Raw genomic sequence first — 16,582 nt, 5'->3', positions numbered from 1 at the left:
GCTTTTTTTTGTTTTGTCTTTTTTAACTTGAGACAGGGTCTTCCTTTGCCATCCAGGCTGGAGTGCAGTGGTAAAGTCGTTGTTCAGTGCACCCTGAAACTCCTGGGCACAAGCAATCCTTCCACCTCAGCTTCCTGAGAAGCTACAGGCACATGCCACCATGCCCAGCCAATTTTTTTATTTTTTTTTTAGTAGAGATAGGATCTTGCTATGTTGTCCAGGCTGGTCTTGAACACTGAGACTCAAGCAATCCTCCTGCCTTGACCTCCCAAAGTGCTGGGATTACAAGTGTGAACCACCACACCTGAACTCTTGCATACTTATATGCAGGGCACGTTGCATTCAGCATATCATTTAATTCTTATAATTCTGTAGCTTGATGGGTAAAGAGCATGGGCTTTGGAGCAAGACCACCTGTGTTTAAAGCCTTCCTCTTTCTGCCATCTGCTAAATATCCTTGAAACAGGCAGAATCCCAGTGGTTTTCCAACTTATAGCCTCAGCTTTATTCTACCTCCATAGAAGCCCCATAGATTTAATTAAATTAGACCCATTAGCTTAAGTAGCAAACTCATTCCTCTTTATCATTAAGTAATCCTAAGGCAGCCCCCATTAACTTGTGACTTAATGTATTCAGGTTTTTAGACACAGATAGTGATTTTGCTAATCATGTGGATAATATTAATTCTTTACTTTTGTTAGTGTTTGGTTATTTTCACAGTTCTTTCAGGTAAATTACCTCCACTGATCTTCAGACCATTCTTGTAAGGTGGGCGGGATAGCTGTCCTTTTCCCCACTTTACTGAGAAGTACAATGAAGAGAGAGAAGCAAAATGACTTGACATTTATCTCATAGCCAGACAGTGGCAGAGCTGCAACTTGAGTCAAGATGTAAATTCATCAACAGGCTTCCTGCCTGTATCTTGCTTTGTCCCTCAGCAACACACACGTGTGTATGCACAGACTCACTAGCAGGCACCAAGAACCAGGTGTTGGGCGAGAGCCTCCATGGTTCAAGCTGTCTAGTAACCATAGCAATTGCCGCTGTCCTCGTGGCAAATGAGATCACCCAGCACACACTTGCTCCAAGATTTGAGTTACAAGAGATGAGGCATTTTCCTCAGAGAGCCGTTAAGTTTGGAATTCCCTTTCCCTGATCAGATATAACCCTTGAGTATTAATCTTCTGGGTCCTTGCAAACCATATCAAGTCGAGTTAACCAGTCATGATTGGTAAGAAATCCTAACAGTCAGGAAGAAAGTGCTAAATGGACTTCTACGTGTGAGCAATTTGCAATTTTGTGGGTGGATTTATTTTTCCCTAGGTATCCTTTAGGATAGCTACCCAGGAATACATTATTCTCATTCTTTAAAAATGCACTTATAGTTCACAGTCAGTCTGCATGATTTTGTTTCTGTGTTCTTACATCATGTCGCAAATGATGTGATGGAGAAACCTATAGGGAAGTTTTTGTTTCTTTTGCATAAACTAATTTGCAGTAATTGATCAGCCATAAAGAAAATATTATCTCCTGTGCACTCACAGCGAGTTCTCTGGTCACCAGAGACCAATAAGCTGTGTCCCTAGAACTATTATCACTTTGTTGAAGAAGCTGCTATGTGAACAAAACCCAGCCTTCGTTAATTTCCCTTTTTGTATTTAAAAAACCTTGTCAGTATTTTCCCTTTGGGAATCTATAATTTGTCAATAGTGCATATTATTTTAGTTCTAAGGAGGAGAGATGTAGGACAGTATGTCCTTATTAAGATCTCTTATTCATCAATCTTCATGCCAAATAAAGTAAAATGCTTCACATTTTTACTATATTATAGTATATGTGTTTATTTTCATTTCATAGAAATATATATATATTTTTAGAAATGTAAACCACTTTTGAGACTAATTTGAATTCCACATCCTCCGCCTCATGCTACTCCATTTAACTGATGGTGGAAGCCTGAGAAGTAAGGTGGTCAAACTGAGTCTGCATTCTACTGAGTGATGGAATTGGGATATACATTCTGAGTCTAGCACTCTTTTCCATTGTACTCTGCATTGTGTATCTGTTTTCTCTCCATAACTGCTACGTAAGCTTGGGAAGCAGGGATGATCCTTATACGTGCCAATTAGAACTGCCTGGTAAATGGTTGTTAACTAATGTCAGCCATTGTGTCATAGTTATAAGAGCTCACATGTTACGACACCTCCCTTTCATTATCTGTTCATTTTTGTTTGGGTTTTTTTTTTTTTTAGACGGAGTTTTGCTCTTGTCACCCAGGCTGGAGTGCAATGGCATGATCTCAGCTCACCGCAACCTCCGCCTCCCAGGTTCAAGCGATTCTCCTGCCTCAGCCTCCCAAGTAGCTGGAATTACAGGCATAAGCCACCATGCCCTGCTAATTTTGTACTTTTAGTAGAGACAGGGTTTCTCCATGTTGGTCAGGCTGGTCTTGAATTCCTGACCTCAGGTGATCTGCCCACCTTGGCCTCCCAAAGTGCTGGAATTACAGGCATGAGCCACCCTACCTGGCCCATTATCTGTTCTTTTATATTCAGCCTCTTGTGTAGTTGTAGAAAAAGTTGAAGGATAACCAGTCATATACGATAGAAAGGAATCTGATTAAGCTTGCCTGCCATTGTTTCTTAACATCCACATTGAAATTGAAAAATGTTGTAAGGAAAAATCTCATGGACCTAAGATTATTTACGAATGGCTTCAGTGATCTCATATGTATAGTGACTAGATTCCTATGACACATTATTTTTCATTTTTTAAAAAATTGTGTATTATTGGCCAGGCACGGTGGCTCACACCTGTAATCCCAGTACTTTGGGAGGCTAAGGCAGGTGGATCACAAGGTCAGGAGTTCGAGACCAGCCTGGCCAATGTGGTAAAACCCTGTCTCTACTAAAAATAGAAAAATTAGCCAGGCATGGTGGTGGGCGCCTATAGTCCCAGCTACTCGGGAGGCTGAGGCAAGAGAATAGCTTGAACTCGGTAGGTGGAGGTTGCAGTGAGCCAAGATCACACCACTGCACTCCAGCCTGGGTGACAAAGCAAGCTTCCATCTCAAAAAAAGAAAAAAAAAAGTTTATTATTTCCAGCCATGGGAAATGAAAGGACAGTAGAGTTCATGTTCAGAATGAAAGCGTAAACATCACAAGTCAGTCTGACCTCAGCTGTCAGTTTATTCGTTGTGAATTTTTGTGCCATGGAAGAAATTGGTTCAGGAATTGTTTGCCCTGCTATTAGTCTGTATGCACAGTAACATTCTAAATACTCACTATAACTGTATTATAGTTTGTTTCAGTGTTGGAAGGTGTGTTGTCTAAGCTGTCAAGGTATGATGAAGGCACTTTCTTTTCATCCATTCTGTCATTCACTGTAAGTATTTGAATGAGTTCTCTTCTGTGGTCTTTTAACTGTTGTCGTAGTGCTTATATGGCAGTTAAAAATAATTCTCATAATTGTCTCTTTCTTTCCCACTTAAGGTGAAAGCAGCTGCAAAATATGTTGATGTTCCAGTAAGTATTTTTGTATCTACTTTTTAAAACTATATGTACTTCTTAAAAAAAGAAATTACAGTTCATCATGGGTTTATTTCAAATATTTAAACCAGTGCCATTCCCTTATGGAGTAGTTTATTTTCCTTAAGCAAGCGCTAACCTTCATAACAAGGCGTAGCAAGGTTATTTTGTTGACGTTTTCTGTTGTAACTCAGAAACTCTTATGGAGGCCAGTTCATCTAAGAACATATCACCTGAGTTGCAAAGGGAAGTTTTAGCACTCTAGGATGGGGTAGAAAATGCCTCACACTATGTATAGAAAAACTGCTCGCTTTTCCTCCCCTTTACATGAAAGCTGTGACAGGTTTCTTATAGAAGGTAAAATAATGATGAAGATGAACAGGTTAAAGAATTAGTGTTATATAAATATATAAAGAAAAAGTGTTATATAAATCAATAGTCACTTATTTTAACATTTGGTTTTTCATAGAATTCTTGGGAAATAACTCATAAGTTGTTCCAAAATTAAGATTCCATGAGCAGAAATCATGAAACTGACTTAGCTACAATGAGAATATTCACATGGTAAACATAACCAACAAGTTGTGCAGCATTTTTAAGCTGATCATCTTTCCGAATTAGTTTTTAATTTAAATTCTATTATCACATATATGATCAAGGCCTAAGGTGTTCTGTTTAATCATTTATTTTGGCACATATGTCAATTTTCAAAGAATAAGAATTAGAGCACAATGAAAAATAAATTACGATTTAAGACTAGATGGAATACAAATTCGCTCTTTGTATTTGAAGAACATTATACCTCTACATTGCTATTAGAAATGGTAGCAGTTTTGAGTACTGGCAAGCTTTATATATCAGTTGTAGATAGCTCTTATTTTTAGGTTACACAACCACATTTTGTCTCCAGTTCTATTGCTGCTGTAGTTATAAATGAGTATTTTAAATGAGAAGGCCCTGGACTTTTCTACCTTTGCATGGGGTTTCTTTGGAACCAGACTTTTTATTTTACAAATGTTTCCCAAAGAAGTCTTCACACCCTCCTCTTCTTGTACCTGGAATCAAGGAATCAGTGCTGTACCATAAGGAGAAAAAAATCACATGTGTAGAGCCCCACAAAGCAGCAGCATGAAAGGGAGAATTAGGGGGAGATTTTATATTTGATATCTTAAAAAGTAACAAACAAATAATCTTGTATATATCACATTGGACTTCCTAACACACGTGTTACAATATAGTTTTTGTTTGATTTTGAATTACAAATGGACCGTGTCATCAAAATTATTCATGTTCTTAGAGATTTTGAGGTTTTTAATTGGCCCTCTACTAGTTTATTCTCTCCATAGAATTTCAGAGTTGAAGGAGACCAAAAATGGTTCATTTACTTCCCTTCTCAGTGCAAGTAACTCCTCCTCTAATATCCCTTACAAAGATTCACTTGGGCACTGTTTAATTTTTTCAGTGGTTACAGAATGGCAACCTACTCTTAAGTATTATGAGTTGAAATTGTCTTGGTGCATTTTACCCATTAATCCTCATTCTAATCGCTCTTCTGCGTGATAGTTCTTTGCATATTTAATGACAATTTTCATGCCTCCTCTTCCCAGGAGGTGTGGTGGCTATTCATAGGCATATGTTGTCTGAGGAATCCTTATTTTCTAGATTAAACATTCTCAATTTATTCACTAAACCCACTACTTAAATATTTATTTAGCACACACTAAGTGCTAGGTCCTGGACATACATGATGAGATATACATTTCTTGCCCTCAAATGGTTTACAATCTTAAAGACAAAAGAGATAGGGAAACAGATGTATTATTATGCACACTTCTGTGGCAATCATGTCCAGACTCTTCACCATGGCAATTACTACCCTAGAGGAATTCTAGCTTATCAGTGTCACCATTTAATCAAATTGCACCCTGGAGCAGAACATACTATACCATAGATGTGGTTTGACCATGGCAGATTACAAAGTGATGAATTCCTTCCTCAGTTATGGACATTACACTTCTATTGTTAATGCCTGTGAATATTAGCTTTAAAAGCTATGAGGTCTTGTTGGCCGTTGTTCTTTTTTATACTCAAACTCCGGCAAGTATGCCTCTCTGAAGCTGTCTCTTAAGAGAGTCTCATGAGAAAAAGAGCGCTGGCTCACCTTTCACAAAAATTAACTGAAAACAGACCTAGACACACATACAATGCAGAACTGTACAACTTCAAGAAGAAAATATAAGATAAATTATATATGGCCTTGGATTTGGTGATGAGTTTTTAGATACAACACCACGTAATCCATGAAAGGAAAAAAATTGATAAATTGGACTTAAAATTGAGAAGTGTACTCTTATTAACTGTTAAGAGAATGAAAATGTAAGCCATAAATGGGAAGAAATATTTGCAAAACACATATCTGATAAAGGACTTGTATCCAAAGTGTTGTAAGAACTCTTAGTACTCAACAATATGAAAACAACCAAACGTTTTAAACAGGCAAAAGATACAAACAGGCACTGCAACAAAAAGGATATGCAGATACCAAGTAAGCTTATGAAAAAATGCTCAATATTATTTGCCATTAGGAACATGCAGATTAAAAGAAGATACCACTATGTACTTGTTAGAATGGCCAAAATCCAAAAGCAAACTGACAACAGCAAAATGTTGACCAGGATAAGAGAGCAACAGGAACTCCCGTTCATTGCTGGTAGGAATGCTACAGCTACTTTGGAAAACTGTTTGCCAGTTTCTTTTAAAGCTAAATATAGTCTTACATGTAACCCACCAATCACAGTTCTCAGCACTTGTCCCAATGATTTGAAATATATATCCACCCCAAAACTTGTGCACAAATGTTCATAGCAACTTTGTTTATAATCACCCAAACTGGAATCAACCAAAATTGTCCTATAATAGGTGAATAGATAAATAACCATTGGTTCATCCACACAATGTAATTCTATTCAGCAAAAATAAAAGACCTCTCATCTCACATGAAGATATGGATGAATCTTAAATGCATATTGCCAAAAGAAGCCAAATTGAAAAGGCTGCATACTGTATGATTCCATTTATATCACATTCTACAAAAGGCAAAACTATAAAGACTATAAACAGATTAGTGGATGCCATGAGTTCAAGGTCAGGGAGGGCTGAATTGTTCAAATACAGGGGATTTTTTCAAACACAGCAACTATTCTGTATGATATTGTAATGGTAGGTACATGACACTGTGCGTTTGTCAAAACCAAACTTTATAGCAAAAAGAGTGAACCTAAGTATATTCAATTATTTAAAGATCAACTAAGTGATCATAGAATCCCAGGATGGAATGGAAACTATAATAAAATAATTCTATTGTGAATGTATGAGATAAACTCACTGAAAGAGGAGCGGGGAAAGTGCTGATCTGAGTAACTTTGGAAATTAGTGGAGTCTGTAAGAATAAGGGAAAATGGAACTTATAAATAAGCATTGTACTCTGGTTGATAAAGTTTTTCTCCACAGTTTAACAGTTTTGAAGCCACTATGTGTGTATTGGAATTGAACAATTAAGTAAATGGATGGCGGTTGGTAGGAGCCAGGTTTCTCACTGTTGGAGTGAGGTTAGAGGCAAGCAAAGGAAGGGGACTAGAATGATCCTGTAATGGAGTAGAGTTGGAAATACCAGTGTGAATTTGTCTTTAGCTTATTACAGATAGAGCTGTTACATTTAACAGTATTTTTAGATATATGTATATGCACGTGTTAATGTGCTCACATACATTTTCTTGCTCTGTTAGCTCAGAGAGCCTAGAAACAGTGATGCCCCAGTAGCAACAAGCCCACATAGCACTCAAATCTTGTTCTCTAATCTTTAAAGAAATGAACCAGGGCTCCTTGAAGAAATGGCTGATGCTGGAAAATATACAAGATGAACATGGACCATCTTGTAGCGACAGAAAGGAGATGTTCACAAAAAACACAAACTGGAAACTCTGTGTTTCAAAGAGACACAACAGATGATGGAAAGAGCTCCCAGTGGCCTAAGCTAGAATAATTTGAGCAAGCAAATATGTAAAGTAATATTGGATTATAATCCAAAGCATAAAATAAACATCCATTGGTCCATACTGATACAAGTAAATATTGAAGTACATAATGGGGAGAAAAGACAGCTCTCCCATGCAGAAGAACTCCAAATAATTAATATAGATACTTCCCTCTCAAGGAGATGGATCATATATCCCCACTCCTTAAGTGGGGGATGTACATAGTCACTTCCTTCCGAACTGTACAATATGCAAAGGAAGATGGGGAGAATAAATTTCCAATGGAGAAAGTTGAGAAATATTACCCCAGCCAGTTGATCAAAGGTCAACCTCTGCAGTGATAAATCATACTGATAATATCAGCCCTTGATAGGATGTGATCAAAATGGCACTTTACCTCTATGATCTTCCTCTTGTAGCTACAGTCTAATCATGAAAGAAAATCAGACACATCTCAATAGGTGATACACTACAAAATATCTGAGAATACTCCTCAGAATTTTCAAGGTCATCAAAAAGAAGGAAAGTAGGAGAAAGTGACACAACCAAGAGGAGTCCGAGGAGACCTAAATTACTAAATGTAACATGGTATCCTGAATGACATCACGGAAGAGAAAAAGGATACTGGGTAAAAATGAAGGGAAACTGAATAAAGCTCACACTTCAGTTAATATTGTGTCAATATATGTTCATTAATTGTAGCAAACGTACCATACTAATGTAAGATGATAATAATAGGGGAAATTGGGTATGAGTTATATAGAAACTCTTTAATATTTCCACAGTATTTCTGTAAATCTGAAATTTTTCTAAAATAAAATGTTTATTAAAAGAAAAGAGCACTGACCAAGGACTTAATAATAGCTCACCGTTAATTGTATGTGGCTATGTGCCCTTGAAACTGTGTGACCTTGGGCATTACTCAAGTGGCCCCAGTCTAGTCATCTATAAAATAAGTGAATAAGCTACCTAACTGCATTAGTTCTTTTGACTTTAATATTCTGTCACCTTGTGAGTTCTTGTCCAGTTCTCTCTATGAGACAAGAGAGCCCAAAAATTCCCCATGGAAGATGATGAGAAGATAAAAAGCTGGAAAACGTTTTCTGGATAAGAAGGCAATACCTTCTTATACTATCACTTACCAGAATTTTTTTTTTTTTCACAGCCTCACTCTGTCCCCCAGGCTGGAGTGCAGTGGCCTGATCTTGGCTTACTGCAGCCTCCACCTCCCGGGTTCAAGTGATTCTTGTGCCTCAGCGTCCAAGTAGCTGGGAAAACAGGCGTGTGCCACCACGCCTGGCTACTTTTTTGAATTTTTTAGTAGTGATGGGATTTCACCCATCAAGTGTTGGGCAGGCTGGTCTGAAACTCCTGACTTCAGGTGATCTGCCTGCCTTGGCATCCCAAAGTCCTGGGATTATAGGCATGAGCCACCGTGGCTGGCTGGAATGTTTTTAAAGCAATAAATAAATTGATTCTCTAAGGTGAAAATTACAAATGAAGTTAAGTGACATTCCTATGCAGAAAAGGAGGAATTCATGTTTCTAGAACATACTTATTTGTCAGGTATTCCTTATAATTATAGCACAGTTGAAGATGTATGAGTTAACAGAAAATGACCCAAATCAAATCATTTAAATATAATAAACATATTCTTTTGTATCTTTGTAATGTATACTTCTCATGATATTTTAAGAATGAAAAAAATTATGCATAGGAGAAAAATGCTTCAGTATGGTCCTGAACAGAAATAAATTCCAGGCACATGCCTCTCGGCAAAGAAGTTGGTAGGATTCTCCTTGATATCTTTCTGATCTAAGTGATGAGCTGTGTCCTTCAGTATAGTTTTATAGATTGCTCTTGGCTAGACAACCCTATCTTGGGGAGAAGTTCTGTGGCAGTTATACAGTTTATGGCCCTATCCTAGAACCTTGGAATGTTCATGCTAGCAAAGACATCAGACATTTGAAAAAGAGAGAGAGAGAGAGAAAAGAAAAGAGAAAGAAAAGAGAGAGAGGGGAAAGAAAAGAGAAAGAAAAAGGAAGAGAGAGAGAGGGAGGGAGAAAGGAAGGAAGGAAAAGAAAGAAGGAGAAAGAAAGAAAAAAAAGAAAAAGAAAAGAAAAGAAAAGAAAGAAAAAGAAAGGAAAGAAAGAGGGAGAAAGGGAAGGAAGAAAGGGAAGGAAAGCAAGGAAGGGAAGAGCAAGACCTGGATGAGGTGAGTCTGTCCTATTCAACAGTAACTTAGAAGGGAACTCAGATCTGACAGAAATTAGATGCAGGACGAGGATGAAAATGTTCACATTATCTTTGCAGATAGAAATACTAAGCCAAAACCAAAAATTCTGCAGGTTTAAATTATTTTACTAACCCCCTCCCACAAAAAAAAAAAAAAAAAGTTTTGCTCACCTATAAGATAGGTAAGATACCTACAACTTATAGGTAAGAGGTAGCTGATAGTAAAGGTATGTTAAAAAGTTGTATAAAAGATCAGGTTTGACAATAATATGGAGTACTTTTTGAAAAAATCAGGTATATAGATCTATGGAGGTTGTGTGACAGAGGGGTTACTAACAGACTGAGGAACCAAACTGCTAGCAGTTGAATTCTTGCTCCATCACTTCATCTGTGGTCAGTGTGACCTTAGGCACCAGTTTCTTCATCTGTAAAATGGAGATGTACTTATACCTCTTATAGGCTTACTGTGAATATGTTAAACACTTTTCACAGTTCCTAGAATGGAATTAGTGTGCAACAAATGCTAGCTATTATCATACATTATTATTATTATTGATTACAATAAAATCTAGTATCTATATTCTAGGAAATAATCATTTCACTTATACTGTATTGATCGCATCTGTATGATTGTGAACAAGTCGCATCTGTATTCTTTTAAGACAACATTTTCTTTTTACTTAGAGAGCAGCCAGGCTACTTAAGGGGATCTGGAAATAATGACTTATGAAGGAAAAAAAAGAAAAAAAAATCTGATTGTTCCTAGAAAGAGGGAAAAAAATCTAAGAGATAAGATAGCCCTGATCAATATGTAAAGGGCTCCTGTTTGGAAAAAGGAACAGCCTAAGCCTGTATCAGTCAAGGAGATAGGACTAGGAACAATGACTAAAAACGAGTGGGAGCAGAACTGAAATCAGTGTAAGACAAAACTTAAAAAAAAAATAGTTATGTACAAAGGTGACATAGTAAAAGCTGCACCACTATTCACCAGGTGTGGTACTGAATATTTCTGCATTATGTGGGAAATAGGACAAGATGACAATAAAGGTTCTTTCCAACTCTGATTCTGGAATTTTATTCTATTGTCATACCAGTTACAGGACATTTTGGGGTATAACGATGCGTGTTGATGTGAAAAATCCTATTTAAAATGCTCTTTATAACATTATCACACACGCTGCATACCAACTCTATGCTAGACACTAAGGTGAAACAGCTGAAGAGACTTGGAGGATACGATAAAGATTACTGTGGCCAAGAAAAGACCAAAACAATGAGGAAGGAAGAAGAAACTGTCTCTCTTCATTGGCTTAATCGTACTGGTGCCTGATCTTGGCAGTCTGTCCTAAGATGAAGGAGATGGCTAATCTTTCTCTTATCTTCATTAGGAATTCTCTCAAATATTCTCTCATCTTTATGATAATTGCCAAAGATTTCTCGTTTCAAAATCCCCAAAAGGTGGTTCTTACCCACCTCTGAACTGCACAGACTTGATATGCGGTCGAGGATCTGAGTTCATTTTCCACCTTGCTCCTATCTAGCTGTTTGATCTGTGGGCTTCCATTTTCCCACCCATGCAGTGAGGATAATAGTATTTAAAAGTATTGCCATTATTTTAATGCCAAAAAACACAATCACTTTTGTACCAACCTATAATCCCTGTGCTGCCTCCCTCAGTAGGTTCTTATGAGAATTCAGAATTCAATGAGCACATTAACATGAATATGCTTTGTAAACGTAAAGCACTATTGCAATACATTGTTCTCGTTTCTACCTGGAATGGTGCTTCTGGCTCCCATGCATTACTCCCTAGTTCCCGCTCGCTAATTAAGAACATGACCAGTTACTGAAAGAAAAACTAGTTGCCTTCCACAGAGTGAACAATATTAGCTTTTTATTTTTTCATTTATGTTCCTTTTTAGAATAGTACACACTTGCGTATATCACTGGTGGCTTTTAGGGTATAATCAGTCAGTTCAGTGACATTAGTGTTTTCCCTCTTCCTTCTTTTGCTTCCTTGCTTCTGATATTGTTTACTGCTTAAATAACACCACCTGAATACACGGAGCTTTACATCAGCATGAAAGCCAGACAGAACTCGGGGAGTGGAGCTCTTGCCCACTGGGGAATATTCACCTGGAGAGAGGGATGCACACCAGGACCAGATTAAGAGCCTCACTTGCCTAGGAGTGGAGGAGGTCGTGTGTTGTGCTTTCCAGATGAATGTTTTGCTTCTTTATTCCTTTGGGTTTTATCTGTCTGGCTTTTCTCTCTTTTCTGTCTTACGTAAGGTAAATCCATGAGCTGCCTCTGGACACTGGCATTCTAGCACCCTGAGGCGTCACTTAAGCCAAAATCTGAATGGTTCCAAATTGAGCTGAGTAAATCCATCCCAGTCCATCTAAACTTTAAAAGCTAACAATGAAATAATGCAGCATTTTAATTTTACTTCTTCAAGTCATCATGTAGTATTTTCTAATTGACACACCTGAAGATAGATGAGGGAAAGGCTAGTGAACTGAGAGATTTAGAACCTTCATCGTCATTATGTTAGAACCTTCATCATCATTATGATTGCTACTCATGAATATAATAATATAAAGCTCATAGGTAGTGTACACATTAGCACATTCTGCGTTTGGTGCTACTGTATTAGCAACTATTCCTCTAAACTCTGGGATGTTAGTGATCTAACCATAGATCAGAAATAGAAAGATACTTGTCCCAAAAGGGGGAGGCATTGTAATCCCATAGATCTCAATTGAAAATTAACCTGCCTCCTTGAGTAGTTCAAGCTAATATCTTAAACTATCATCCAATATTTATTTTAATATTTAAAAGAAACTTCACTTTGAAAGGATTTCCCCAGTGATACAATAAAATGTAACATACTAATGCTACATAACTGTTTCTAGACCTATAAATGTATAAATTATGTAACTACTTAGAAGAAATAGTGTGAAACATTCATGTGACTGTTAAGAATAAAAGTAATATGACTACCTAAGTTTTAGTAGCATTAATTATAATAGATTCTGATATCAGATACTTTAATAGCATTAAGGTAGGATTCTGCCTTTTACCAGCTATACTCAAGTAACAGAAGACCCTGATCGAGGGCAAGAACTCTGCAATAATGGGACAGCTCCTTAGAACTGTGGGATTGAATGAAATGTACGTACTTAAAACACACATTACATGCTCTAAATCTAAAAACTGTTTTCAAAAGGATGTAGGTGTCATTATTTTTAATTTAGAATTTTCTACTCCCAATTTGGAGTCAAAAGTACCTAAATATAAAATAATGTTAATAGAATTTTGAATACTGCTAAATTTAACAAATGTTGACTGGCTGCTTCATTCTTTAAATAATAGTTTGGAATTTTTCTAAATAACAATGAGTTCATTCATGGGTTTTAAAAATCCATTTTTAAAATGCATATATTTGTGACTTGTTCATTGTTTAAATGTCTTCCTCTCTGCCCCTTTTAAAATTATTTTTAGAGACAGGGTTTTACTTTGTCACCCAGGCTAGAGGGCAGTAGTGGGATCATAGTTCACTGCAGCCTCCCACCTCAGACACCCAAGCAGCTGGGACTACAGAATGCAACACCATGCCTGGCTAAGTTTTTACTTTTTTATACAGGCAGGGTCTTGCTATGTTGCCCAGGATGGTCTCAAACCCCAGCCTCAGGCAGTCCTCCACCTCAGCCTCCCAAAGCACTGGGAATATAGACATAAGCCACTGCATCCAGCTCCCTCTTTATCAACGGTTTCTCTTCCCATCATATTTATTAAATATATAAGTTGGCATAAATGTAATTAGAAGGCTCTGTAATCTCTCTGTATTTCCTTTTGGTTTTCTGTGGGAATACAATATAATAAATCTACTTTGTAAAAACTTGGCAAAATATGGTTTTTTACAACATAATCATGAATATATGAAAAAACCTTTTTTAAGTATGTGAGAATATATAACTTATTTAAACTACTTCAAATGCTTTTGAAAAGTTTCAGAACATTTTTATTCAAATATGAAAATACAGAAATTGATAGATAAATGCCAGAGCATTAAAAGATATATTAAATAGTGAAAGAAAAATATTGTTTTTAACAATACCTGAGATAAATTGTGTTTGTAGAACTATGTTCTATGATCAATTATAATTTTTTACTGACTCTTAAATGCCACAGTTGAGATATAAATTGCTCCTACTACAATTTCAAATTTCAAAGACATGTTATTTATTGTCTTGTATCTTACATGATCCTTTTTTCTCAAATGGTAATGAATGGCCAGACACAGGTATTTCATTTACAAAGCATGCAGATAATCATAACTCAGGATATTACACTTCCACTCTTGATTGTTTCTTCAAGGCATGCTTTTCTAGGTTATGAGAAGTGCACTTTTAAATTAAGTCAATTACACTGTAGCTTCTAGTTAAGCTTTGAGATTGGAATAGCATATTTAAAAATTTGTCTCCTTGTTAAATAGGCACCATGACAGTGTTTGTGTAGTGTATTGTTAACCTCCAGTGGAAGGTTAAGCAGCTTCTTCTGTATCTAAATCTGTTGCCGTGAAAAATGACTGCAGTGTTGCACCCACCTACCCATGAATAGGGAAAGCGAAGACTTGCACCTGTGGGATTAGGTGTAGCAGCAGGAAGCAAGAGCGTTTGCAGCATATAATTAACAAGGAATTCTTTTCTCTTCTTTTTAAACAGCATGTTCATCTTGCTAGGTTAACTAGTGATTAATGCTTGAAAAAAAAATGCTGGAGTCTGCACCCTTTCTTAAACTCATTCACTCACTGATGTATTCAGTTACTTATACAGTGTCAGAGGAACTCACCTTAAAATACTTCATTTCCTCCCATAGTTCTTGATCCCTTTGTGCTCATGAGGGATTTTTTTAGATTTTTGTGTTCTTTTACTATAACTGTGCTAGACAAATTCTATTATTTTCTGAATGAGATTAAAAGTAATTTAGGAACTGCTACTTTGATTTAAAGATTATGTCTTAATAAACAAGATGGAAGAGTTAGTGTGTAGTGAACTAAGGCATTTAATACGTAGAGTACTGACTATATGGTTTTTGTTATTTTTCTCATATTAAGAAAACTATGATTACCAATTTAGAAGATATTTCTAAATATGGCTCTCTAGAATACAATATTCTTAATAAAAGGTAATCGAAATCCACAGCTGTTGAAGTCTAACAGGCCACTCTTTTGATATAATTGGGTAGTCATGCATTTGTATCAGAATGTGTAGTTATAGTTTGTCTTTACAGTGCACGCATATGTATTGTTTTCATTTACACACCAAAAAAAAAAAAAACCCCACAAAAATGTACTATCATACTTAGTTGTTATTATTCTCACTAAACTTCATTTTCTTTTAAGATAACACTTAATGGAATTAGATGCAGTGACTTGCAGTGTATAAATTTTACCACCATAATAAAACAGAGTCTTAGCACATGGGAGCATTGAACCAGCGATAATGTGTTCTATCCAAACACATTTATACTGTATGTAGAAACTGTTTAAAAGGAAAATTACATCTTTTTCAGCAATTTATCAGAGATAATTACCCTTCATACACCAAATGAAGGATAAAGTGTTTTAAAGAACTATAATTCTAATTGGTAAATGTCACCAGCTGTTGCAGTTACTCTTACTTATGTATATTCTTTTAATGATTATACACTCATGCCACAAGCTACATGAAAATATATTCACTAGGTGTGAAATTCCCATATGTCACAGTTTCAAGAATAAGTAAACAGCTCAATGATAAAGAAGGAAATAATTCCAATGAAGAATGTAAGAATCCTGGGTTTGCTTTTTAGGCAAGTGGATCTTAATTTGCCAAAAGGGAAGAAAATGCAATTTTAAAAAGAAAAGGAAACACTTAATTTTTTACAACAAACTTTTAAATGAGCTTTACCTCATATCCTCAACCAGAGATTTTTCTTTCCTTATAAAGTTGTAGAACTGTCTCAACTTAGAAATTTCAGTATTATAGCCCTTGGATCTGCCAATAGGGAAAAGCATTTCATTTTCTTTCAGGCTTAAACTGTAAACTGTTTGTTAGTTTTAGATGGTGGAAGATAAACTCTTCCTGGACAGTGTTTCATGATAGTGTAATCTCATAAGTGGTCAAGGAAACAGAAAAGAAATTACCCTAGTGTCTATGGTGAATGTTTAAAGTCATTATTATTCAGTCTCCCTGGCTATAACTTAGTTTCCACTGAGACTGATAGGTCTAGTGACTGACTGAACTGAATGTCTAAGCAGTGGCCTTTAAAAGATGGAAACACAAATGGGGTTGGGGTGGGGAGAAATAGTAGTAAAGACAAGCCTCCCATTTGTCTGTTCTTCAACTTCCAGTTCAACTGGGCTGTACCCAACTACCTTGGTATTTTGTACATTACAGCATCCTGTTTCTGGGTACTTGCCTGAAACTCAGATACTGAGCTAACTTGCTATTGTGTGTTGAAAATCATTCTCATGTCATTTTTGTTCTGCAGCAGTAGGTTTTCTGAATGTTCTCATTTTCAGTATTTTGACAAAGTTTGAGAGGCAAAGAGAGAAATATGTATCTTAGGAGTTAGTTTCCTTCAAGTTTTTTGTTTTTGGTTTTTGTTTTTGTTTTTGTTTTTGTTTTTGAGACGAAGTCTCTGTCGCCCAGGTTGGAGTACGGTGGTGCAATCTTGGTTCACTGCAACCTCTGCCTCTGGGTTCAAGCGATTCTCCTGCCTCAGCCTCCCAAGTAGCTG

At 36.5% G+C, this 16,582-nt stretch overlaps 1 protein-coding gene across 8 annotated transcripts in view; it reads left to right on the top strand.

Annotated features, from left to right (window-relative positions):
- CADPS2 (calcium dependent secretion activator 2) overlaps positions 1 to 16,582 on the top strand; it is a 560,307-nt gene that overhangs the window by 514,902 nt on the left and 28,823 nt on the right. For all 8 annotated transcript variants that reach the window (XM_073009305.1, XM_073009306.1, XM_073009312.1 and 5 more), the window contains 2 exons: positions 3,301 to 3,384; positions 3,492 to 3,524. In XM_073009305.1, coding sequence (XP_072865406.1) covers positions 3,301 to 3,384; positions 3,492 to 3,524 — 117 coding nt within the window. The remainder of the gene's footprint in view (positions 1 to 3,300; positions 3,385 to 3,491; positions 3,525 to 16,582) is intronic.

The sequence above is a fragment of the Chlorocebus sabaeus genome, chromosome 21 (assembly GCF_047675955.1).
Source record: "Chlorocebus sabaeus isolate Y175 chromosome 21, mChlSab1.0.hap1, whole genome shotgun sequence".
Taxonomy (NCBI): domain Eukaryota; kingdom Metazoa; phylum Chordata; class Mammalia; order Primates; family Cercopithecidae; genus Chlorocebus; species Chlorocebus sabaeus.
This window is presented reverse-complemented; position numbering and strand designations above follow the sequence as displayed.